The sequence below is a fragment of the Arachis duranensis genome, chromosome 8 (genome assembly GCF_000817695.3).
Source record: "Arachis duranensis cultivar V14167 chromosome 8, aradu.V14167.gnm2.J7QH, whole genome shotgun sequence".
Lineage (NCBI taxonomy): Eukaryota > Viridiplantae > Streptophyta > Magnoliopsida > Fabales > Fabaceae > Arachis > Arachis duranensis.
This window is the reverse complement of record NC_029779.3, coordinates 382,479-408,490: the sequence shown is the minus strand read 5'-3', so window position 1 is coordinate 408,490 and position 26,012 is coordinate 382,479. Positions and strand designations below refer to the sequence as shown.

Sequence of the window (26,012 nt, the reverse complement as noted above, 5' to 3'; positions counted from 1 at the left end):
TTTCATGATGAGGATTGGAAGAATCACCTTAACATCTGTAGAAATTTGGGCCATCTACATCGGAATGAAGCTAGTAGTGAAGCTGGGAATCAACAGATTATAGATAGAGACAAATTCTTCCTGTGCGTTGAAACTAATTGACGGGTCATCCAATAGTCACCACTACACGCTTTCTCTGATCAGGGCTATTGAGGATCTTCGGAGCAAAATGACTTTTGTATTGTTCAAGCACATGTTTTGCGAAGCTAATTTCTATGTACTGACAAAGCAAGCTCAATTGATCTTATGTTTGTGTAATTAATTTTTTTTTGGTCTTTGGGCCTTTGGCCCTCCTGCAAATAAAAAAATAAGAAAAAAAAGGAAAACAATCTCCGTGAGCGCGTTTAGACAAATTTCGAAAGCATTTACCGCCATTTCTTTGGGTGAGAAAGCCGCGAATAGTGATACTGTTACATCCTTATTTTGCTAAACTCAATGTGAGTGAGAGGGGGCACTCATTCTGATCCCTAATCCATTGTTTTTTGTTTTCATCTAACCCACAAAGAAACTCAGATCTGATCCGGAAATGGAGAGCGACGAAGATTTTGAGCTCTTGCCTCCCCCTCCCCTGCTCGAACCTAAGCCAAAGCTCAAGCGTCTCAAGAAAGCTCTTAGGGTTCCTCCCCTCTCTCCCTCCAATCATGATGGTTCCTCTCCTATCGATTCGGGAACCCTTCCCTCCGATGGTCCCAGCCCTAGCGCCGGACACGTGGAGGACTCTAATTGGGGATCTAACCCCCAAATCGACCGCAGAGTAACCGCTCATCTTGACGCATCAGATAGCGATACTGCCAAGAAGAATAATGGTTTTGGTGCAATGCGAGCTTTGGACTTTGATTCTATCGGTGGTGGACTTGACGGAAATGACGAGGTTCACTCTAAGGAGATGGAGACTGAGAATGAGAAGGGGGAGGAAGTTGCGGATCTCGAGATCGATGATCGCGACAGAAAACGACGCAGTTTAGACGAGGATTCAGAGGATCAGGAGAGGAAGAGGAAGAGAAAGAAGAAGGGATTGGACGGTGAGAAGCAGCTTAAAGAATCTGCTTCCAATAAGAGAAGGGCTGAGAAGGTCCATAGCCGATTTCGTGCTGTTACCAGATTTTGGCAACTCGTTCTTATACACTATTTGCTGATGTGCTAATTCGTGATTTCCGTGGTTTAACAGGAGAGGCGGGAAAATCTCAAACAGCTTCGAGCTGAGTCTCAGAGACTTCTTCGAGGTACAAATTTGATCAGAAACTGCATCTCTTAATCTATCTTTTGTTTTGGTTTGTTCTGAAGTTTATGCTGACGTAGATAGTTTGCTCTACCTTCGGTAGAAACTAGAGATGCAGCTTTTAAACCCATTCCACTGGTTCAGAAGCCAATTTCTTCAATACTGGACAAAATTCGGCAGAGAAAATTAGAGATTCAGAAGAAGTAGGTGGATTTGCATTAGATTTTTGTGTTTATGTGCAATTTAGTTGTATAATTTAATTAAACTCTATTTAAGCTGATTGCATACTTGGGTGCAGATCTAGTGGTTATCGTGATGATAATGGTTATGACTCACCGGTGGATGATGATTCTGAACGTGGTCCTCTAGATGAGGAGATATCTGACAAGGTTGCAAAGGCCAAAGTGGAGGAAACACATACTTCGTGTGCAGCCATCGACAATTTGAATACATTGCATGTTGATGGATCTAAAGAAGCTGCAGATTATCCAAGTGGTGAAAGCATTTCTTCCCCCATGGTAATTGGAAATCAAATATATATAGAAACACGCATGATTGGAATTAATATTCAAGTTTGATTACATAATCAGATTAGGTACTTCTCCAATAAAAAATATTTGAAGACATGATGCGTGATCCACATATCAAACTATCGTTGCATTTTTCGAATAATTTTTTTATTTTATTGTTTGTCTTTTTGCCCTTCAAAGTTCAAATTAGTAGTTTATTTTGACATTTGTCTCCACATTGGGATGCAACTGCAAACAAAATAACCGTTTTGATGTCTCTGTTTTGATTTTCAGGCTGTGCATATAGAACCTGAGCATGAATTTCGAGCTCCTATTGATGATACTCAGGTTTCTAACAGCCATTTTAAGCAGATGCTTGACTTTAACCATGGATTTTGACATTTTTTATGCTAACTGCTTGTTTGTCTGTATCTTGTAGGAGCTCGCTTATCATTCCCAAAGTACCGACACTAATGTTGTTTGTGAGGAGCCAATTAACACTTCAGAAGAAGTACCAGCTTCATCAATGCTTGCAATGAACTTGAAACTTGATTCTGCTCCTCCCGATGACGATGCGTACGTCTTTAGAAATTTCTTTTTCCTTTTGTTGTGCCCAGATTTTGTGCCGCTGGCCTTTTGTTACTTTATTAAGTATCTTTGTTATCAATTCTGACAGTTATTCATTCTACTATGGAACTAGTGTACTTTAATTACTTCAAAATGAAGTTTGACTATATTGTTTGTTTGGCCATGTGTTGATGTCACAGCAACTGATTGATAATGCTTCTTCTTTTGCCCTTGACTTATCATGACCTCTTAATTTGCCATAGCAGCGGACTGACTACTTTTACCTCCCCATTCTGAAACTTAGAAGTGATAAGTTACTCTTTGTTGCAGGTCTTCTGATGATGATGATGATGAAGATGATGACAAGGAAAACATAGATCCTCGTTTACATGGATCAGTTCACTTGCCTTCACCTCCAAGTGGCGACCCGGTTAAGGCTTTTGTTGATGAAGAAGCTGAAGAGGAAGACAATAGTGACAATGACATGCAGCGCTTCCAAGATAATGAAGAAGGTGAAGATGATGATGATATTGGGGAACTTAATGAAATGATAACACCTGAATATGAAGAAAAGTCAATTGATAGAGAAAAGCGTGACCAACTCCACCAGAAGTGGCTTGAGCAACAAGATACAGCTGGAATGGACAATCTACTTCATAAACTTAATTGTGGTTCAAAATTGAAAGAACCAACATTAATTGAAGAGGAAGAAGATGAGGAAAGTGAAGAAGCTGAAAATGAATCTGATGAAGAAGCTGAAGAATACATTGCACCACCAGATGCTGTGAAGATTAATCTGAAGAAGGCGAAGCAGATGATTCCACAGATGTTTACAGATAAAGATAATGATTATGTCTCATCTGATGACGAGGAAACTGAAAAGATGCTAGATAAGCAGTGCCTCATTGATAAATCTGTGAGTTCCAACTACTCAAGCATAGTTAATATATAGTGCCACTTTTCTTTTATTGAAGCATTTGAGCTTGTTATTATGATCATTGTATCTCTAACTTTTCATTGAGGTATTCGTGCAATAATAAGATTTGACTTCGTTTTGGATCAGGAAGAGAGAGCCGCATTCTTGTCACCAGCAGAGGATGAAAGTAGCAGGGAAGTTTTCAGTCTCATAAAGAAGCTAAATATTGTCCCTGATACCAAGAGGAAAGCAAAAGTTCCATGTAAGATCTATTGATTTCATCAAATTTTACTGTTAGCATATGCAATGTATACCAAACAGTCATCTTCACTGTGAGAATACTAATTGTGTTTCTGCTGTTACTCCACGCTGCAGCTTTCTTTGAAACGTCGCTCCTTGGACAAAAAGTAAACACATCATCCAAGGTGAGGAAGTTTGAACTTGTATACATGTGAAGCACATGAAGCTTTCGTTGAATTGATGAAAGTCATGGAATTCCTTTAATAATTGTCATGTGCGAGTCTATATTTTTAGATTCTTATTTGACTTGAATTTCAAGGATATATAATACCGAGTGATTAGGTATATACGAGGTGCCGACGCCATATCTGAGTTATCTTATATCTAATATTTGCAGTCTTTTGTCGGTCGGGCTACAAATCATTTTATGGCCACATCTCAAAAGCACGGATCAGCAAAGGTTCGGTCATTTATATTTGGGCGAGATGACAGCAGTAGCAGGCTCTCTGTCCCTATGTCCGAGGATTCTTCAGAAATGGTAACAACTTGCAGACTACAAATTAGTTGAAACTTGAAAGCTAGCATGGTATCCTATAATTTAGACTTGTTTTTCGTTACGTGGTCATTTTAATTCTGATCCGCCAACAATTTTAGATATATTTTCAAAAGAAAAATCTTAATGACAATTTTTGAAGATTTTACACTTTATAATGATATTGTTGTTTCACTCAATCCTCACACACTCTCACTCACTGTTCTGCAATGTATTTGCAGATCTCACACTCGAACTGTTGTATGTTCAGAGAAAAAGAGAGAGAGAGAGTTGAACACTAGAGAACTGAAGAAGCTAAAACTGCACACTGACACTATTCAATAAACTGTTAAATACAATAACAGAAAGAAAAAGAAACTAACCACTCATTCCACTACCTTAAGAATAGGACTCCACTTCCTTAAAACTAGAAACTAGCTGAACAAAAAAAATTAACTTGCCTCTGAGGCCACTAATGACTTTGACCCTATTAACTGAATCATACACATAAGCATAAAACAGAAATAAATAAATATCAGGTCCTAATACATTATCTAACATTTCTCCTCCTTGGATTAGAGACCTGGACACATTCCAACTTCATGAATCAATTGACTAAATCGACTAACAGCAAGAGGCTTGGTGAAGACATCAGCTATCTGATTATCTGTCTTGCAATACTTCAGCTCCACCTCTTCCTCCTGTTGTACTTCACGCAGATAATAGAATCTCAGCTTGAAGTGTTTAGTCTTGCCATGAAAGACTGGATTCTGAGCAATTGCAATTGCAGCTTGATTGTCCACATACAACACAGTTGATCTTTTCTCTTGCAGCCCCAAATCACAGAGTAACTTCCTGAGCCATACTGCATGCTTTGCAGCTGCAGTTGCAGCCACAAATTCAGCTTCAGCTGTAGACTGTGCTACAACTTCCTGTTTCTTTGAGCTCCAGGAAAAACAACCTGATCCAAGTGAAAAACAGAAACCCGTTGTGCTTTTCATGTCTTCCACCGAACCACCCCAGTCACTATCTACAAAACCAACCAGCTTCATCTCAGGAACTGCTTTGAATTTCACACCATAACTTTGAGTCCCCTTTAGATATCTCAACACCCTTTTTGCTGCAGTAAGATGTTCCTTAGCTGCACAATGAAGGAACCTCGATAGAATACTCATTGCATACTGAATGTCAGGCCTAGTAGCTGTTAAATACATTAGACAGCCTACTAGACTTCTGTACTCATTCTCATGCTCAGAATCCTGCACATTACTCTTGCTTAACTTCTCTTTCTGATTAACAGGAGTAGTGACTGTCTTGCATTCTCCCATTTCAAACCTCTTTAGGACCTCTCTGATGTACTTTTTCTGACAGATGAATATCTCACCTTCTTTTTGCTGAATCTCCATGCCAAGAAAGTAAGACATTCTCCCCAAATCTGTCATCTCAAACTGCTTCATCAGTCCTACCTTCAGCTTCACTATCTCACTCTCCTCCTCTCCTGTAACAAGCAGATCATCGACATAGATAGACACCACCACAAGGCCTCTCTCACTCCGTTTGTAGTACAGAGTGACTTCACTTAGACTCTTTTGGAACCCAAGCTGATGCAGATAACAATCAATTTTGCTATACCAAGCCCTGGGAGCTTGTTTCAACCCATACAAGGCTTTCCTCAGCTTATACACTTTGTCTTCATGGCCTTTAACAACAAATCCTTCTGGTTGGTCTACATAGATGTCCTCAGATAGGTCACCATTTAGGAAAGCTGATTTCACATCCAGCTGATAGATGGTCCACCTTTTCTGTGCAGCAACAGCTAGTAGCAATCTGATGGTATCCATGCGAGCAACCGGAGCAAAAGTTTCAGAGTAGTCCACCCCACTCACTTGAGCATATCCCTTCACAACCAACCTGGCTTTATACTTGTTCACAGTGCCATTTGGGTTCAATTTTGTCTTAAAAACCCATTTGACACCTATAGTCTTCTTGTGATCAGGCTTAGATACAAGTTGCCATGTGTTGTTCTTGTTGATCATGCTCAGTTCTTCTTTCATAGCTGAGGCCCACTCCACACTTCCTTTTGCTTCCTCAACTGTTCCTGGTTCTAGGAGAGCCACATTACATCTGGCATAGACCTCTGCCAGTGGTCTTGTACCTCGCATAGGCAAACTATCAATCAATTCATCTTCAATCAGCTCACACTCATTCTGTAGATCTGCTTCCTCATTTAACTCATCCTCATTCTGCACATTAGCTTCAACTACAATATTGTCAGCCATTTTCTTTTCAAATACTGCCCTCTCCCAATTTTTATCTTCACAAAAAATCACATCTCTACTCACAGTAATCTTTTGTGCATCAGGACAATACACTCTATAGGCTTTAGACTGAGAACTATACCCTACAAAGATACCAGCCTCACCTCTATGATCAAGCTTGTCTCTACTGACTGAAGGAGTCAAGTAATAGCATAGACAACCAAATGTTCTTAGTCCACTAACCTTTGGTTTGTACCCGTGCCATGCCTCGAATGATGTCTGCTTGTTGAGAGCTTTGGTTGGTAACCTATTCAACAAGAAGACAGCAGTATTTACTGCTTCTGCCCAGAAGCTCTTGGGTAGTTGTTTGCCTTGTAGCATACATCTTCCCATCTCCACAATGCTTCTATTTTTCCTTTCACTCACCCCATTTTGTTGGGGAGTGTAAGGAACTGTAAACTGCTGCTTTATGCCAGAGTCCTCACAGATGGCTTTGAACCTTTTTGAGGTATACTCACCACCATTATCACTCCTCACTGTCTTTATTTTACAATTTGCTTCATTCTCCACCTCTTGTTTGAACCTCAGAAATACTTCATCAACTTCTGATTTTTGTTTGAGAAAGTAGACCCAGCAAAATCTTGTGCAGTCATCAATGAAGGTCACAAAGTACTTGCTTTTGTTCAGTGACTCCTCAGGCATAGGCCCACAAACATCTGAGTGAACCAGTTGAAGCTTCTTCTTGGCCCTCCATCTTGTTTTCTGGAATGGCTTCCTTACTAGCTTCCCTTGCAGACATACTTCACAATCAGACACTTCACTTCCCAACTGAGGCAAGTCTTCAACTAAACCATGCCTCTGCATAAACTGCAATCCCTTATAGTGAAAGTGACCCAACCTTCTATGCCACAACTCCTCCTGACCCTGCACACATGCCATAGCTTTGCTCTCTTTGCTTGCAGGATCGAATGCAAATGTTTTGTTCTGCATAGGGATCCTAAACAAGAGTTTGCCCTCCTCATCTGCAATAGCACATTCATTCTTATCAAACACAATCTTCATGCCCTTCTCAACTAACTGTCCCACACTCAGAAGATTCTGATCTATCTTGGGAACATAGTAGACATCAGACATCAGCTTCACTCCTCCAGGGCCTTCAAGTAACACATTGCCTCTTCCTTCAACCTCTAGATGATCACCATTCCCAATTCTCACTCTAGTATTGACTGATCTGTCAATATTAGTGAAAATTGCCTCATTTCCTGACATGTGATTGGAACAGCCACTGTCCACCAGCCATCCATCACGTGAGACTTGAGACACAAAGCCTGAAGCAGCAAACAATTGCTCCACTTCACCTGCAGCTGCTTGAGCCTCTCCTTGTTGAGAGCTCTTTTCTTTGCAGATTCTCTCTATGTGCCCCATCTTCCCACACTTCCTGCAGACTACATTTGGTCTTCTCCAACACCTAAAGAAAGGATGACCTTTCTTTCCACAGTGTTTGCAGGTTTCATCACTCCCTTTCCTCACTTGTGCATCACTTGAACTGAAACTGGTCTGTTGAGCACCAAACTGCTTGCCTTGCTTCTTCTTCTCACCACTTCCATGCTTCACCCTAGCCTGCATTGCACCTTCAACTGGCTCATCTCCTCTCCTCAGTACCCTCCTTTGTTCTTGTGCTTGAAGAGCACTAACTGCTTCAGCAAATGGCATCTCTGAGATTTCTCTTGTGTTCTCAAGAGATGCTATAGTAGCTTCAAATCTTTCAGGTACAGAACACAGGAGTTTCTCGACAAGTCTTTCCTCTCCAAGATCAGTACCCAACAGTGCCAATTTATTGGTTAAGTCTAGGAGTTTATTAGCAAATTCTTGAACTGATTCATTTTCCTTCATCTGCACTCTTTCTAGCTCCCTTTTAAGGTTCATTGCTTTCATTCCTTTAATCTTCTTATTGCCCTCATATTCTTTCTTCAAAAAATCCCAAATATCTTTTGCAGATTCTAGACTCATAATCCTATTAAAAATAATAGGAGTAACAGCAGCATAGAGACTAGATCTTGCTTTGGCTTTTCTAGTCACACGTTCTTTGTGGAGCTTTTGTTGATTTGCAGTTGGATTGGCAACCAATGGAGGCACCACGTAGTCATCCTCCACTGCCTCCCACAGATCAGCTCCTTCAAGGAATGCTTTCATCCTCACTTGCCAGACATGATAATTGCTCCCATCAAGAATTGGAGGAGCAATGCCTGCTAGCCCAATAGTTGTTGATGAAGCTTCCATCACCACAGCCCTTAAGATACTTAAGGCTCTTGATACCAATTTGTTGTTGTTTCACTCAATCCTCACACACTCTCACTCACTGTTCTGCAATGTATTTGCAGATCTCACACTCGAACTGTTGTATGTTCAGAGAAAAAGAGAGAGAGAGTTGAACACTAGAGAACTGAAGAAGCTAAAACTGCACACTGACACTATTCAATAAACTGTTAAATACAATAACAGAAAGAAAAAGAAACTAACTACTCACTCCACTACCTTAAGAATAGGACTCCACTTCCTTAAAACTAGAAACTAGCTGAACAAAAAAAATTAACTTGCCTCTGAGGCCACTAATGACTTTGACCCTATTAACTGAATCATACACATAAGCATAAAACAGAAATAAATAAATATCAGGTCCTAATACATTATCTAACAGATATTATTTAAATTTTGATATATTATCAATATTAGTATAAAAAAATAAATTGTATAAATTTGTAGACTCATGAAATAGTGGAATCAGGCTAGGCTAAGACAGGCTTTACTCTTAACAGGCTTAACTTGTCATCTAGTTAATTAATCTGAGTCTAGTCTGCAGTCTATTATAGATTTTTTTTCAAGTACTAAGTCTGGCCTGTTATTCAGCCTGGCCTGAAGCTTGTTAAAAGGTCTGATAAATTCTTTTTTACAAAAATAAAAATATTATTTAAAAAAATTATTTTTTAATAAAATATTTATATGCAATATGTCATATTTAATATTTATAAAAATTTTTAAATTTTAAAAGTATTTAAAATATACAAAAGTATTTATAATTAAATATAATAAATTTAAAATATTTCATAATTTTGTTAATAATAAAAATTTATTTATATATTCAATTATGTGTTAACAGACCCAAATAGGTCTGATAGGTCAATAAGGTTAATTAGTGAGTCTGAGTCTGGTCTATTAACATATTAAGGTTTTTATAAGAATCTGAGTCTGTACTTATTTTATAACAGACTAGATCAGATAAGATTAAATAGCCCCTAGCAATTCGTCTGACCTTTTTTCACCCCTACTCATTATATACATAATAAAATATATTTGATATTTTCAAATATTCTAACTGATGTTTGTATTAAGATTTTTTAATTAATTATACACATAATAATGCTGTATAAGTGGATGACACTGCAAAATTTAATTTCAATAATCGGCTAATACATGTTAAAATTATTCTTACATGATAAAATTATTAAAAAGACTTCAAGTTTTGTTTGAAAATGTTCGAATTTAACGTCTCAGTTATATCTGTTAAATGATTCTTAAATTTTTTAAATTATAGATAATGTTATTATATTTGAAATTTATAAGAGAAAAGTTTAAATTAATTACGTATTGAGAAAATGAGGTAGAGTTTAAAACTATTATTAGAAGCGATGTTGATCCCAATGTTTGCATCGTCAACCCATTTTACTACATTCAATAATCCAATGTTGGCTGCCATTTACCATCTGGACATTAAAGTGCTTGATTGTTTATGTTTAGTTTTATTTTATTTATTTTATCTATTTTTTAATACAATGGTGGTAACTGTAATGCGGTTTTGACCCGATACAACTTACAGATTCAGAGGGAGAGCCAACCAGCAAAAGCTGTTTCTGCCAAGTTCCAAAGAAGTACACAGAAAATATCTGCCACCTTGAATTCCACAACTCAAGAGTCAAGCGTGTCGCTTTTAGATATATTAAGGAGGTCTTCACTACGTGCAGAGCACTGTGTCCAGAATGTCAAAGTTCAACCAAAGGAATCCGTATTTGATGCATTCAAGTTAGCAAAGAAGCCAATTAAGACAGACGCAGGGATATAATGTACTACAGGAAACTTTAGTCATATTCATATGGTTATACCGTTATCACTTGTCATGTGCTTTATTTAGGTTACCTATAAATTAATTGAAAAAGACTGGATTTTGCTTGCGTATTTCGTTTTTTATTTTTGTTGCTCCTTACCTATGTGTTGTAATCTTATGACTTACCAAACCAATATAACCTTTTAAAAGTGATGCAATATGAACCTAATTTAGAGTAGAACACTAAAAAAGGAAAAAAAGGGGGGGTTTACAAGTATTGTTTTTCATCTTTTTTTGTGATAGTTAAATAATATTTTTTTTGCTTATTTATAGAGTAAAGTATTATTTTTTAGTTTCTAATATTTAGATAAATTTTAATTTGGTCTTTAATATTTTAAATGTTATATGTAGATGTTAAAATTTCAAATGACCTATTTTAATTTTAAAAAGTTTCAAACGGAGTTCAATATTCTTCCATCCTTAAATTTGACACGAATAATTCGTATATTAAAGAATCAATAACGTTTGATTTTAATTTGTAAGTAAAATTTATCAAATAACGGTTATGAATGTAAATTTTTTTTTATTTTGGAGTATTGATAATTAATTGTTAGGATTTAGAGTTTAATATAAAAAACAGACCGATTTTAGTTATATTTTTTAATATACAAAGAAGATATAATATAATTAATAACATTGTAATGTTCACAACACTTCGTTAATTATTTGTATAAAATTTAATGATAAAATAATATTAAAATTTTTGAAACTTTTAAAATAGAAATAAAATATTTAAAATATTAGAGATCAAATTAAAATTTGATTCAAACATTGAGAATTAAAATAATACTTTATCCTATTTAAATGTCACTTATTTCGCCATATATTCTTATAAAATGCCTTTTTGTTACATTATAAATTAGGGTTTGCTAATAAGGCAAAATTCTATAAAATATGTTCCGAGACGAGTACTTGCTACTACCTGTACCAAATCTATCGGCTTAACTCATCATTGATTTAACCATATTGAACACGTAACTAATAATGGAAATAATTTAAGCTATGATAATTGATAAAGTTTCCCTTTAAAGGCCCAATTGTCCAAAATTATGTTTTTTTCACTCTAAAATATCAACAACGACGTGGCGTGTTAGGAATTTTTGTTTCTTTTTTTTTTTTCTAATGCAATGCCTCAGCTTCTGTTTAACAAAACAAAAAATACGTGGACAGAGCTCTGGAAAATCGCAAGCGTTTTGCAAACGAATATAGAGCGTGAGTGCGCAAAGCAAAGTTGCAGTACTTACCATTAACATTAACATTTTTGTTTTCCTTTGGATTATTTGGATTGAAAAGCACAACACAGTCACGCAGTTCACACAGATTCTGTGATTATCAACTCTCAAATTCATCAAAGCGCGATCGTTTCATTTCTATTCTCACCACCTCCGACATCACATGGCTAACTCTGGTTTGCGCTCTTCTCTCTGACCTTCCCAATTTCCCTGCAAAAAAAATCCAAGCTCACTCTATTTCCTCTTTCTTCTGCTTATTATAATTGTTATGAGTTCTCGATATATAATTTCAATTGAGTTTTCCGTTAGGTTTCTTATAATTATTATTATATTACTATTATTATGGCCTTAGACTTTAGTGAGCGAACCGATCTATGGCGGTTATTTAGTGTGGCAGCTGCTCTGCACAATGAGGTTGATAGGGCTTATCCTGTGGAGGATATGCATCATCCTCCAACTAACTTTAAATTTTCATGTGTGAATTAACACTTATATCTTGAATTTTATATTGTTTTCATGATATAACTTGAACTTAATTGGCTAAGCTCTGTATATGAAACTTCTGTTCTATCTATGAGCTTACTTCTCTTTTGTTATTTTGATCTGGATCGAACATCAGTATCAGTGTGCCGAATCTAAATAGATTATACAATTTCTTTAAAAGTATATTTTTATGTTCCAATTGTCTAACTGTTATGCTCCATCTAGAATCTTCGTTGATGTGAAAAGTAAGAGATCTTTTAAAATGCTTTCTCGAAATTATAGGATTTTTTTTCCTTAAAAAAAAATTGAATAGTACTTTGATCTTGAAGTGACACTGTACCAAGATATTTAAATTTAATTGCACCATCATTTGTTGATGCATCTGGCAGGAAATTCTCAAGAGGCAGTGCCACCAGTTGAAGGTGTTGCTGGAGGCGGTACGGCTTATGGGTGGAATGATGGGGGCACAGCTGGTTTGAGTAATCTCAAGGGAGCAATTGATCCGACCGAAATTCCAACTAAGGATTTGGTGAATGTCTGGTGCATGCCAAGCACAGCAAATGTTGGACCTCAAGATATGCCCAGACATTTAGAGCCTGTTAGTATTCTTATCTTACAGCAGTGGCTTATATATCATAATCATCCTTACTCAATTTCATGGTGTTTTATTTTTAAATTTGGTCCACATAATTATACAAAATTGCATATGTTCTGTATTCATGAGCCTATCATGAGCCTACCATTGTTTGCTTTTTATGCATAGGAATTGCATGAGTGATTTATCATATGCTGTAGTTACCTAGAAACTGAACGTTGCCTTTATACTTGTACTTGCACAGTACATACTTAAATACAGTTGATGAATGCTTCAGCAGTTATATTGAATATGATTAATCAAATCATGATAGTGCTTCAATTTGTTGTAGTTGCTAAACTCACAATTTGCTTGTAGTGTATGATTAGTCAAGTCATGATAACACTCCAATTTTTTTAATTTTAAGATATTATGAATATGGGAGGAATATAACTCCATATTTGCACTGATGGCCTTAACTATTTGAAACTTAAAGTTCTGTAGTCTGTACCTTAGACTGGATGCTGGTGTTTAGGTATATAGAAGTTGCGGATAAAAATTAGCCTAAAGAAAGTATGAAAGTATTGAAAGATGATATTGTGCTTCTGACACTAGTAGTTTTTTTTATTATTTTTATTTTTTTTATACAATCTTGAAGACAAACCTGCTGGCAGCTAGAAATGAAAGGGAGAGTGTTCAGATAGCTATCCGACCAAAGGTTTCGTGGGCTGGTTCTGGTGTTGCAGGGGCTGTGCAGGTTCAATGTAGTGACCTATGCTCCACTTCTGGAGACAGGTTGGAAATCTCTTCCTAACTCATCGAATAAATAATATGACATAGTTTGATATTGTGCTGGTTTTGGTGTGTTGGCAGATTGATTGTTGGGCAGTCAATACAGTTGAGGCGGGTGGTACCCATATTAGGTGTACCAGATGCTCTTGTGCCCCTTGATCTTCCAGTTAGTCAAATAAACCTATTTCCAGGGTATTTGTTTGTGATATTTTCTGTCGAGTTTTTCTCACAGTGGTGGTACTAGATGCTTAATATTTATTACCCTTTTACAATCTGATTTTTGGCATTATTTTGCTTCTGCAGAGAGACTGCTGCACTTTGGATATCTATTGATGTTCCTAGTGCCCAACCTCCTGGACAATATGAAGGAGAGGTTATCATTACTGCTCTAAAGGCAGATGCTGAGTGAGCCTTGTTTCAGTTTCTTCTGATTTTTTTTCCTTTTAGAATCGAAGTTTAATACTGTTTATCAACTTTGTCAACATTAACCATTCTACAGATCTTCTGGTCAAAGTTTAAGCAAGGCTGAGAAACATCAGTTGTATAGGGAGCTTAAGGACTGCCTTGAAATGGTAGATCCCATTGACGGAAAACCATTAGATGAAGTGGTGGGTATTTCCCCCCTACTGCTGTTTTTCATTCTGATACCTTTTTCAAAAAAACAAAAAATTTAAAAATTCTCGGTTTGAGGATATGTGCTTTTCATGACATTTATTATATATGAGCTTTTCATTAGAACATCTGATTTTTTAGGTTGGAAGGATGAAATCTGCAACTACAACTCTAAGAAGGATTCTGTTGTCGCCATCATTTTCTGAATTCACTTCAGATAACGGAGCAGTAGATAAAATGGAGGAGGATGCCATTTCAAGCCTTTCTGTACGGGTGAAGTTGAATCTGACTGTTTGGGAATTTGTACTTCCAGAAACTCCTTCGCTCCCTGCTGTCTTTGGTGTATCCTTTACACATTAAATTTCCAAAATGCAAACCCATTTTGTCATTTTCTAAAACACTTACAGAAGATGGAACTTGTCTCTGTTTTATGAGTAGTGCTTATTTAGCATCCCTTCCATTTACTGATGCGATTCAGGTCTACATCTTTGTGAAATTAAGAAACATTGTTTGTTGCAAAATTTGTCATGTCCTTTATTCTATACTAGATATCGGATACCGTAATTGAGGATCGGTTTGGTGTTCAACATGGGACAGCTGAGTGGTATGAGGAACTGGATCAGCATTTCAAATGGCTTCTTCAATATAGAATTAGCCCTTATTTTTGCAAATGGGCTGATGGTATGCGTGTTTTGACATATACATGTCCATGGCCAGGTATATTTATAAGGCAGTAAGCTTTAAAGAACTGTTCCCAATAGAAGAAATAATAGCATTGCTGAGTCTTACTCTCTTCTTAAATTGTAGCGGATCATCCAAAATCAGATGAATATTTTTCAGACCCACGGTTGGCAGCATACGCTGTGCCTTACAGTAAAGTAATCTCCAGGTACACAGTTTTGAGTTTTCCGTGTTCGTTTCTATCAGATATATTTGCAATTGGAGTTGATTACTAAACCCACATGTTCTTCTGCCTCAGTAACGTTGTAGAGAAGGATTACTTGCAGAAACAGGTTGAGATATTGAGAACGAAGTCTCACTGGAGAAAAGCTTACTTTTACTTGAGAGGCGAAAGACAAATCAATTTTTTCTGAATTCATGCGATATTTGCCTTCTTGTTTTCATGCTGACCTAAAATTTCTAATACCTTCAGTATATCTTCTAGGATCCTAAGTGGTGTAACTACAAACTTGAAGTAGTTTAATTTGATATCTTTCATATTTTTTTACAGCCTCTAAATTTCGAACAATATGATTCTCTTCGCAACATGGCCAGTGCGATTCATGCTTACGCTCCAGATGCTCGTATTTTAACTACTTATTATACTGGTATGTGTTGTTTAGCTTAATAATTAGGGCCTAAATCCCGCAGCCTTGTGCTCAGACTCGCTTCAGTTTCTTCTCTCTGTTGTCTTTTGGGTTGCATTTCAACTCAGCAATGGATTTAATTTATAACTTTATTTGATAATTGTACTTTTTGTAGTGGCTGCAAATATTTCGGTCAATTGCTTGTGAACAGCTTAAATTAGTTAAATTGTTAGCTGTAACCGGTATCATCCTGGTGTTCTTTCATTAATAATTGAGGTCAATAAGAATAGTTTTGCTGTATAGTTAAGTCTGCAGTCTGGTTCTAGCTGCATAGATCCCATCTTTGGTCTTGTATATTATTATATGAGAAACTGCCTTTTATCTTTCTTAACAAACTAAGCATTCAAATAACAGTTTAGCAGAACAGTATATATTGCTTTCTGGCACATCTTTGGCATCTATTGATGATTGCCTTTGCTGTCTATTTGAGAATTATGGGAAGTGCTTCTACTCCTCTTGCACCTACCCCATTTGAGGCTTTTGTCAAAGTTCCTAGTTTCCTGCGTCCTCATACTCAAATTTATTGTACAAGGTAACCCCTGTTTAGACATCTTGATCTGATACGTACTTTTTAGAACTTTAATGTATTTTTTTTCTTAAAAAAAAGGGCAGCTTGGTGCACAAGCATCCCGCATTAACTCAGGGTTCGGGGAAGGACCGACCCAAAGGGTGTAATAAAAATTTTAATACTTTAATCTGATTATTATTTAGGTTACTGAACTTTGTAATTTTGGATACTTAATATTCTTAATTTTGTGCATGTGGAGTAAATTACTTTTCCAATGGTTGAAACAAAAAGGTAGGAGGGAAATCAGAAAAATCAAAAGTCCCTTATTACTAGGCTAAAAATTTGAATGTGTCTTTGCAGTGAATGGGTCCTGGGCAATCGTGAGGACCTAGTGAAGGATATTATTGCTGAACTACAGCCAGAGAATGGTGAGGTAATATTATATTTTTGTTGTTCTTGTTGTTCCCCCCGTCTTCCCTTTAGTCATAGATATTTAATTTCTTCACGATGTTATCCATTTTTCTGAAACTAAATTTGTCCAATTCTCAAGCTAAGCATCTTAACCTGAATCCTGCTAGAGTTGAATTGGAGAATTCCATGTTTGATGCATAGTAGATTACATGTTGCTGTTGTGCTTGTTCTTTATATATGTACTCTCATTTTCTTATTAGAAGGTGGCGGTTTCTTTACAGGAATGGTGGACATATGTCTGCATGGGGCCATCAGATCCTCATCCAAATTGGCACCTTGGGATGCGTGGTACTCAACACCGTGCTGTCATGTGGCGTGTGTGGAAGGAGGGTGGCACCGGGTTTTTATACTGGGGTGCCAACTGCTATGAGAAGGCAACTGCAGCCAGTGCAGAGGTATCTTAATAGTCTCTTTGTGCTGAATTTGGAAAATAATGGAGCTATTAGTACTAGTTAATACTGTATTGTTATTTCCTACCAACCGGTCTTATGGAAACAGATAAGATTCAGGCATGGCCTTCCTCCTGGGGATGGAGTTTTATACTACCCTGGTGAGGTTTTCTCAAAATCTCATCAACCAGTGGCTTCTCTTAGGCTAGAGCGCCTGCTTAGTGGCTTGCAGGTAAAGTGCTAACATTTTTTTCGTACTGTAAATTTATTCTCAACTCATGCATTTATCTGAAATACTTCTGCCCTTTCGGTTTTTAACTGATTTCCATGAATGAATGAGTATTTTCATGGTTTGTCCATCCATGAAAGGAATTGATTTTCATTTTCATTCTAATCTTTATGCCTCCTTTTAGGACTTTGAATACCTGAAACTATATGCTTCGAAGTATGGTCGAGAAGAAAGTATTTCGCTCTTGGAGAGGACAGGAGTGTACTTTGGTCCTGAGCGTTACACGGTTGAGCACATGCCGGTAGATGTAATGAGAGGACAAATTTTTAATGCTTGCCGTTCATAAATTATGTTATGATGGTCGGATGGTGTATGGTTCCAGTCCAACGCTGAAAATTTCAAGGCGTATCTAGCTTTTGAAGATTCTCACTTGGCATGGTGCTGCAATGTCATCTCAATATACTGTGGATATATTTTCTACATTGTAATTCCTTTTCCTTAATAGACCGCATAATTGGAACTTTGTTCAGTCGGATTGTGATTCTGATATAAATTTGAGAATGGAACGTAGTTATGATAGAGAGATCTTTTGTTCCTTGCTGAAATGTGCTCCATTGGTTCGACAGTACATGTTACAAATGCTAGCAGTTTAGACAGATTTACTAACAGTTAGGCCCATTTATATTCTCACAAGTTACCGTCATGTTACAAACTTATAATGGGAGGATGAGTACCATGCCATATTGTACCCTTTTGTTGTTGACGGTGCGGAAATTTGACATAAGATGTTAGATAATTTCAGAGCGGAGAATAAGAATACCAGGGACTAGTATTTTCAAACGAAAAAATTGGAAAAAATGACTAAATTTTCAAAGTGGTCACTGAGAATCACGTCATATATCGATTTGGTTCTTGATGTTTCTATTCCACTATTATTGTTTACGAGATTGATCTCTTGGCACTATAGTGGTTTTTCGATTTTCTTTTTGACAACGACTCTGCAAACGAAGTGATGAATTGGTACTCCCGATGCCATGATACTAGAGAAACATTGTTTGCTTTTGACGTCTAATGAAAGCAGATACCAAGTCGTTTTGATATATGCTGGTATCTAAAATAATATTCATATGTATTCAAATGACGTTGCATCTGTTTTTATTAGGCATCAAAGGTAAATGCCATCGTTTCACTAGTGTCTAGCGCGATATTAGAGTGTTTTGCAAGAGGGGCCAAGGGACTACTATGCTGTCTGGAAATTAAACCAAATTGGGATATGGTATTGGTGTGGATCTCATGGACCACTCTGAGGATGTCGAAGATTAGTGTTAGTTTAAATTTAAAACATATATAAAAGGAAAATATTGGTAACTTAGCATTTGCATTTTGAAATTATGGAATAATAAACATGGATCTAAAAATTTGTTAAAGAAGAGACTGTAAATTAAAATTTTGTACAATCAAATAATATATTGATAATATATAATCATGATAATATATTTGATAATATTAATCAACACTTGTCAAATAGATAAGTTATCTTAGTCGTCCTTATAATTTTTTTTTTTCATTTTAGATCCGATAAGCAAATATAAAAATAATCTATTTTTTATTTTTTTTTGTTCAATTAATTTGTTTTGCTAAGTATTAATGTGACAGTAAATTATATTTTTATGCTTTATATCATAAAATATATGGCACACAATAATATAAATAAGATGTTCAAATTATATGTATTAAAAATATATTTGTGAATACAAATTATAAAATATACTCATTTTAATAAATTTATTTAATATATTATAATTTTAATATCATGAGAGACATAAATAAATTTTAAAATTATTTATTTTCATCATTTCGTGTACTATTATATATATAGCTTTATTAACATCCAATTAAATATTGATATTATTATAAATATTTAACTATTTTAATATAATAATAGATGTAAAAATTAAGTGAAAAGAAAGTAAAAAAAGAGAAGAAACAACCAAATAAAATAAAAGCAATGTTATTATAAATATTAAAGTACATTTTATATGATAATAAGTGCAAAAATTAATTGGACAAATAAAGAAAATGTAAGAGGAAAAGAAAGGAACATCTAAACCAAATATAAAACAAATAATGCATATGCATGAGTGGTGATTTAAAATCTAAGTACATAGATATAATAATCCTCTTTATTATTATTGCATTAAAAGCATTATTTTCACTTGTTAATATTATAATATAATAGAAGGCCTAAATTTTGGATTTGGATCCTCTAAATTTTGAATTTCACTTTAGAATGTAAAATGTAATCTCTCACCATTTATTTCATAAGTAAGACCAAAAAAAATATGAGAAAAAAACTATTCAAGGATAAGAGATCATATTTTACCCTCTAAAATAAAATATCAAAATTCTTAAATTTTTATGGGTTGCAACGCCACTAAACGCCCCCACTTAGATCAGTCCCTCCTTAGAGTATCTATTAATATATAATAGGAGAGTAATAGAGGGTTAGTTGCTCAACAAGTGTACACTCTATTTACTTGACAAGTGTCTAATCTATTTGTACAACAAGTAGCAAAAAAAATTAGACAAAATAAATATACAAGCAGAAGTGGTTTTGGGCGGGTCTTTTCCCAAAAAGAATCAGAATTTGAACACAAGCTCTAAGCGTTTGAAATCAATAATCAATAATTGAGTGAACAAATTTTGAAATCTCTATATCTATCTCTCTTCTTTCTTTCTCTCTCTCTCCCTCTCTCCATCTGATTATTCAAAATACAGAGATATTATCGCAGACAAAAAAGAAAGAGCTTGCAGTGATGGAATTAGTAGCTGGAAGAGAAGATAGAGAATGGTGGTGGTGATCGGTGCTGCGGTTGGGAGAGCATTTGCCAAAGAAAAGATGAGATGACGGCAGAGGCTCCGGATCTGTTTCCAGCGAGCAGTAGAGATGAAGAACAATTAGTCAGAGGTTACGGTGGTTGTTGATGCAGCATTGAGTAGAAAGAACAGTGGCTGCGGTGAGTGGTGTTGCAGTCGTCAGTGAAGAAGGAGCAGCTGGCAGCAAGTTGACGATACCGATACAGAGAATGAAGAGCTTTGAGATCCTACCGTCGGTGGTGTTACAGAGGTAATTTCTTAATAAAAAGCAGAAATTTATTTTATGAGTTTTTTTTTTAAATGACAAAAGATTATTTATTTATATTTAATCTGCGTCTGTTTTGGCTGAAGGTTGAGGTTTGACTAGGTTTAGTTGGCAAAGGAGCTAATGGTGGTGTTCCGAGGGTTACCTGAAACTGGAGGTCGATCTCGGATGAGATCTTCTGTACTAGTCGGTGTTAACGTGTTCGGCTGGTGGGAGACGGCCGGGGTTGTTGTGTCCGACTTGTTGGACTTGGTCGACTTGTTGGACTTGGTAGTGGTGCTGATCCTTCGTCCCCGGAGGGTCGGGGGTACCTGCAAGGGACTCCGATGCTTAAGTTAGCAAGGGTATTAAGCAGGTATTGAGTAGAATCAGAGTATGAGTTATACCTGGGTGCTCGAGTGTATTTATAATGGTGAGATGTGGCCTCCTGTGGATAAGATAAGTTAGTTTATCTTATCTTATCTTTATCTTATCTTTAAGTGAGGTCATCTTTAAGGGAACCGCCTTTATCTCTATGGGCTTGGGCTGCCCTTGGATTTGGGACGTGTTCCTCTATTTGGGCCCTTTGTTTGGGCTTTCCTATGACTTGGCCGAGCACTTTGAGAAGAGGTCGGGTTGTCCTGACCTGAAGAGGTCGGTCGCTTTGTCTGTAGAACATCCCGGGTCGGACAGCTCGACCCAGGGTATGAACAGTGCCCCTGCTTGAGCTCAGTCTTCTTTTTTTGAGGCCGAGTCTTTTACTTCGGTCCTTCTTTGGTGAAGCCGAACTCAAGCATTTTGTCGATTCCTTTGTATCAGCTTTTGAATGTAGATCGTTTCCTCTAAAAGACGCGCGCTTTTATACCGGCGCTTTTTTGGGAACGTGCGAGGGTTTAATGCTTTTAATTTTGAGCATTGATTGCCCCGTTTCCTTTAGGCTTTTTGCTTTGGATTTTGAAAACCTAGAAACGGTTTCTCTCCTTCTGCCTTTTCGTAACTTCTTCGCATTTCTTCCTTCATTCTCTCGCTTTCAACTTTTCTTTATTTGTTTGATTTTTCTGAAGCCTCTGCCTGGAGTTAAACAAGTTCCGCGTTTCAGTTCCAACGACGCTGCTTTTGCTCGTGTCTTCTCTTTTGCTTTTGAGAGAGCGATTCCAAATTTCGCCTTCCTTCTTCAACTTCCTTGAAGCCCGCTGCTTTTTTCAGGTTGGTACTAACTTTTTTCACGGCCTTACTTTTAATTTTTTGTTGAAACTTTGATCTCGCATGTTTGAAAGTTTGAACCTTTTCGTGATCTTGCGTTTTGTTTGTCGCTGTAAATGTGTTTTCCTTGGCTTTCTTCTTTGCGATTTTTCTTGGAATTTTCTGTTGAGGTTTTCTGGGGTTTTACTGTTGCTTTTCTGGTTGCTTTTGATACTGGTTAGGAAATCTACATCCGTTTCTTACCTTTTTTGGAGATTGCTGATCTTTTGAAAAAAGGTTGCATCTTTAATGGTCCCGTGCTTTGTTGTTTTGGGAATGTTTTTGTTTGGTAGGCTTTGAAATGATTTGCTGTGTTTTTCTTTGATGAAAAGCGCTTTGTTGTTTTGATTCCTTTTTTGAGAAATGCTTGGGATGTGATCTGTAGAGTATTTCTGGAAACCTTGCTTTATTGCTGCCTCCAAAGGATGCCCCAGGACTTTGGTTTGAGTCTTGGGATTTTCCTTTTCGTGGTTTCATCGTCTGAGAAGTATTGATTGAGTTGTTTTTCTCCCTATCCGAGATGTTTGTAGTAACCCCTATCTTTTTTCTTACTTGTAGGATTTAGTTGGCCTCATGTCTTCTCGCAATAACATTGTAGAGATGTCTTCCAGATTTTCTGAGGGGATGTCCGATTGGCTGGACTCCCTTGTTTTGTTGTGTGTTTCCGTTGTGGATGCTGAATTTTGCATAGAGCTGAGGAAGCGTCATAGGATTTGTGGGGACAATGCTCGCGAGGGGGATTACGAGCTTGTTGCTCCTGATTATGATGAGAGGGTTTGCTTTCCGACTTCCATCGAGAGGGAGCGTCCTTTCTTTTATGCCTATGAATACTTTTTCAGTCAATTGAATGTTACTTTTCCTTTTACTGCTTTTGAAACCGACCTGTTGTGGTCGTGTAATATTGCTCCATCCCAGCTTCACCCCAATTTCTGGGGTTTTATTAAAATTTTTCAACTTCTCTGCCATGAACTAGATGTAACACCTTCCCAGACTCTGTTTCTTTACTTGTTTGTTTCTGCCAAGCCTGGCGGTTCTTCAAAAAAGAAAGCTTCTTGGGTTTCTTTCCGGTCCGCCCAGGGCCATAAAGTGTTTGCGATGTATGATGAGTCCTTTAAGGACTTCAAGAATTATTTCTTTAAAGTTTGAGCTGTTGAGGGGCCCGCCCCTTTTTTCTTGATGAAAATGATGAGCCTTCTTTCCCTCTAGAGTGGCAGAAGGATGTAAGAGTATCTCGCTATACTTGGGAGATGCTTGATGATGTCGAACGTGCTTTTGTAGTTGTTCTTGAGGATCTCTGGGCGAAACCACCTTATCTTGATACAAAAAGATTTCTGACTAATCCGTCCTTGGTTCGGACTGCTTTGGGTATTCGTTTATCTATTTGTCTGACTTGTTTCTATACTTATTTCCTCTTTCTTTCTCTTTTGTAACTCTTTGTCGTGGCTGTTTTTGTGTTTGTAGAGATGTCGAGGAATAATGACTCTATGAAGGCCTTCAAGAAGGTGAAGAAGGCGACTGCTACTTTAAACATTTCGACCAAAGCGGTCGGAGAGGGATCTTCCCAGGCTCCAGTTAAACCTCCTGTACCTAGCTCTCCCGGGCCGAGAAAAGCAATTCCTATTCCTCGGGTTTGTCTGGTCGATCCTCCACAGTCTTCTGCTGCAGCTCCCGGTGCCCCTCCTAATAAGAAGCAAAAAACATCCGAGCCCTTCAACCTAGATGCCCCAGATTTTGATGCTATCGAATTTGTTGACCAGCAAATTGCCCCCTATGGTGGGCTTTCCATGGACGATGTTTCTCTTCTTCAGAATCTGGATTTTATCACCAAAAGTAGTGTGAAGATGGCTCATATGGGTGCGGCTATATTCCAGACAGTTCAGGGGATTCGGATTCATGCCACAAAGTCCTTCATGGAAGAGGCCAAGTCGGAATTTGATCGGATCAAGGGTCTGAAGGAGGAGTTGGAGGTGAAGTTGGCAAAGGTGGAGAAGGAGTTGGAGGGTGAGAAGGCCAATTCTATTGCCTTGGCTGCATCTTTGAAGCTAGCCGAGGACATGGCATTGAAACATAAGGATAGTTATGTCTCGGCTTATAGGGAATTGATGCATCTTCGGGAGGATTTGGAAACTGCTCGGGTTAATTATGGTGAGCTTCAGGGTCACCTTGTGGGTAGCGTAACTGCTGCCTCCGAGAACCTGATGGAGCAGTTCCGGGTTGTTGCTCCTGATGCCGACTTGACCCTCATCAGCCTGGACAATATCGTGAGGGATGGTAAGATTGTCCCTGATGACCAGGATGATGATGAGGCTGATCCTCCCCCAGTGCCTTCTCTTAAGGTGTCGACCTCCTCTGTTCCTCCCGTTACATCTGATCCGGATTGCCAGATTCTGAACCGGGATGACGGAACCGTAGATGCTGTGCCCCTTCAAACTCGTCCTCCTTCCCCTTGTCCTGACACTGCCAAGAAGGCTCCTGATGTTTACTGATCTCTTTCTGGATGTATAGTTGGCCCGGCTTGTAGGCTTTTTAAAACTTTTTATTGACATTTCCTAGTTGCTTGTTTAGCAACTTTTTATTTTGAAAAACAAAAGGTAGCTCGCTTTCCCTTCACGGTAGGTTTTGGTGGCCTTCCGGGCCTTATAATTTTTGCGGAGTAACAGAGGTAGTTTTTAGACTTGGTATCTTTTCAGTTTTCTACTGATGTTTGAAATCTTGTATCTCGTCCTCTTCGGATTACTTTGTTTTATTGTTTGTAGCTTGGATCCTTTGAGGTTTGTGACTTATGGGTCCAACTTGTTTCTTGGTGGTTCTTTTGCGCTGGTCCTCCTTTAAGTTATTTCTGTAATCCTCTTTTTTGGACCTTTGTCAGGTCTCTTCCAGAGATTACTTTGATAACTTTTTAGTGGCGGGAGTCCGATTTGGTTATGTCGGTCTCCTTTAAGTTATTTCTGTAATCCTCTTTTTTGGACCTTTGTCAGGTCTCTTCCAGGGATTACTTTGATAACTTTTTTAGTGATAGGAGTCTGACTTGGTTATGTCGGTCTCCTTTAAGTTATTTTTCGTAGTCCTCTTTCTTGGATCTTTGTCAGATCTCTTTCAGGGACTACTTTGTATAACTTTTTTAGTGATAGGAGTCCGACTTGGTTATGTCGATCTCCTTTAAGTTATTTTTTGTAGTCCTCTTTCTTGGATCTTTGTCAGATCTCTTTCAGGGACTACTTGTATAACTTTTCATTTTGGGCAGACTTTATTATGTCAGGCCCTTCTAAGTTAAAGTAATCCTCTTTAATAGGGTTGGCCAGACCTCTTTCCAGGGTTTACTTATAACTTGGGTTGACTTGGTTCGATTTCTTAACGTTCGACTAGTCCTTAAAGTTATTATTTTAGCGATCCGTAAGACCTCGTCAGGTTCTTTTTTAGATCACTTTCGATAACTTCTTACATTATTCTGTGTTCATCTTTGCCGATTTGTAGAAAGTGACTGTCACCTCTAAATCGTCCTTTGGGTGAATCGCGTTTTCACCTTTATCGGACGGTTGTCTTTATCGTGATCGTGCAGTGAATTTGTTTTTCACTTTCTGCCGATCTGTTGCTTTATAATCGGACGATGAATGCTTCAGATTAATGCGTCTTGAGATCTTTGTAGAATATTTAAAATATATTTTATTTAAAGGAAAATGCGAATATATACATGTGGGAATTTTCTGGTCTGGGTCTCGACCTGATACCTCATTAAAAAACCTTTTCACGAAAAAGAGCGCATCCATTTAGTGAGACCCTTTACCTTTTCTAACTGTAGTACCTTCGTAGGTTGCAGGCGTGCCACGATCGGGGAAACTCTCGTCCATCAAACTCAGACAATCTGTAGTAGCCCTTCCCAAGTACTTCTATGACTCGGTAGGGTTCTTTCCAGTTTGCTGCCAGCTTCCCTTCTCCGGGTCGAGTTGTTCCAATATCATTCCGGATTAGGATGAGATCATTCTCTGCGAAACTTCTCGGCACTACCTTTTGATTATATCTGGAAGCCATTCGGCGCTTTAGAGCTTCTTCCCTGATCCGAGCTCTTTCTTGGATTTCGGGTAACAAGTCGAGTTCTTCTCTCTGAAGTTGGGAGTTTGCTCGTTCATTGTAGTGGATTACTCGGGGGGATCCTTCCTCGATTTCTATTGGAATCATTGCCTCCACTCCGTATGTTAGTCGGAATGGTGATTCGTTTGTAGTAGAATGAGGGATTGTTCGATACGCCCATAGGACTTGTGGGAGTTCCTCGGCCCAAGCTCCATTTGCTTCTTGTAGCCTCCGCTTTAGTCCGGCCAATATGACTTTGTTGGCCGCTTCGGCTTGTCCGTTGGCTTGGGGGTGTTCAACAGAGGTGAACTGATGCTTTATATTCAAGTCGGCCACCAGTTTTCTGAAGCCTGCATCTGTAAATTGGGTACCGTTGTCCGTGGTGATGGAGTATGGTACTCTGAACCTTGTAATAATGTTCCTATATAGGAATTTTCGACTTCTTTGAGCGGTGGCATTGGCTAGGGGTTCTGCCTCGATCCATT

At 37.6% G+C, this 26,012-nt stretch overlaps 2 protein-coding genes across 2 annotated transcripts; both read left to right on the top strand.

The window, feature by feature from the left end:
- Positions 1-460: 460 nt before the first annotated feature.
- LOC107460098 (uncharacterized) lies at positions 461-10,510 on the top strand. Its single transcript, XM_016078425.3, has 11 exons — positions 461-1,111; positions 1,208-1,262; positions 1,362-1,461; positions 1,557-1,776; positions 2,062-2,115; positions 2,207-2,343; positions 2,665-3,250; positions 3,398-3,512; positions 3,626-3,675; positions 3,888-4,028; positions 10,155-10,510. The coding sequence occupies exons 1-11, from the start codon at positions 566-568 to the stop codon at positions 10,395-10,397; spliced, it is 2,247 nt and encodes a 748-aa protein (XP_015933911.1). The 5' UTR covers positions 461-565; the 3' UTR covers positions 10,398-10,510.
- Positions 10,511-11,576: 1,066 nt separating this feature from the next.
- On the top strand, positions 11,577-17,675 carry LOC107460064 (uncharacterized). Its single transcript, XM_016078386.3, has 16 exons — positions 11,577-11,847; positions 12,544-12,752; positions 13,387-13,523; positions 13,602-13,712; positions 13,824-13,925; positions 14,020-14,128; positions 14,274-14,474; positions 14,681-14,849; positions 14,940-15,021; positions 15,112-15,203; positions 15,362-15,464; positions 15,942-16,031; positions 16,368-16,440; positions 16,700-16,873; positions 16,977-17,099; positions 17,281-17,675. The coding sequence occupies exons 1-16, from the start codon at positions 11,835-11,837 to the stop codon at positions 17,440-17,442; spliced, it is 1,950 nt and encodes a 649-aa protein (XP_015933872.2). The 5' UTR covers positions 11,577-11,834; the 3' UTR covers positions 17,443-17,675.
- Positions 17,676-26,012: the final 8,337 nt, after the last annotated feature.

Bases quoted from the DNA above. Each gene is read 5' to 3' on its own strand.
- LOC107460098 (XM_016078425.3), top strand. From the start codon at position 566: ATGGAGAGCGACGAAGATTTTGAGCTCTTGCCTCCCCCTCCCCTGCTC. The intron at 1,263-1,361 runs GTACAAATTTGA...TACCTTCGGTAG, and splicing joins GTCTCAGAGACTTCTTCGAG to AAACTAGAGATGCAGCTTTT. The intron at 4,029-10,154 runs GTAACAACTTGC...TACAACTTACAG, and splicing joins CCGAGGATTCTTCAGAAATG to ATTCAGAGGGAGAGCCAACC.
- LOC107460064 (XM_016078386.3), top strand. The intron at 12,753-13,386 runs GTTAGTATTCTT...ACAATCTTGAAG, and splicing joins TGCCCAGACATTTAGAGCCT to ACAAACCTGCTGGCAGCTAG. The intron at 13,524-13,601 runs GTTGGAAATCTC...GTGTGTTGGCAG, and splicing joins TGCTCCACTTCTGGAGACAG to ATTGATTGTTGGGCAGTCAA.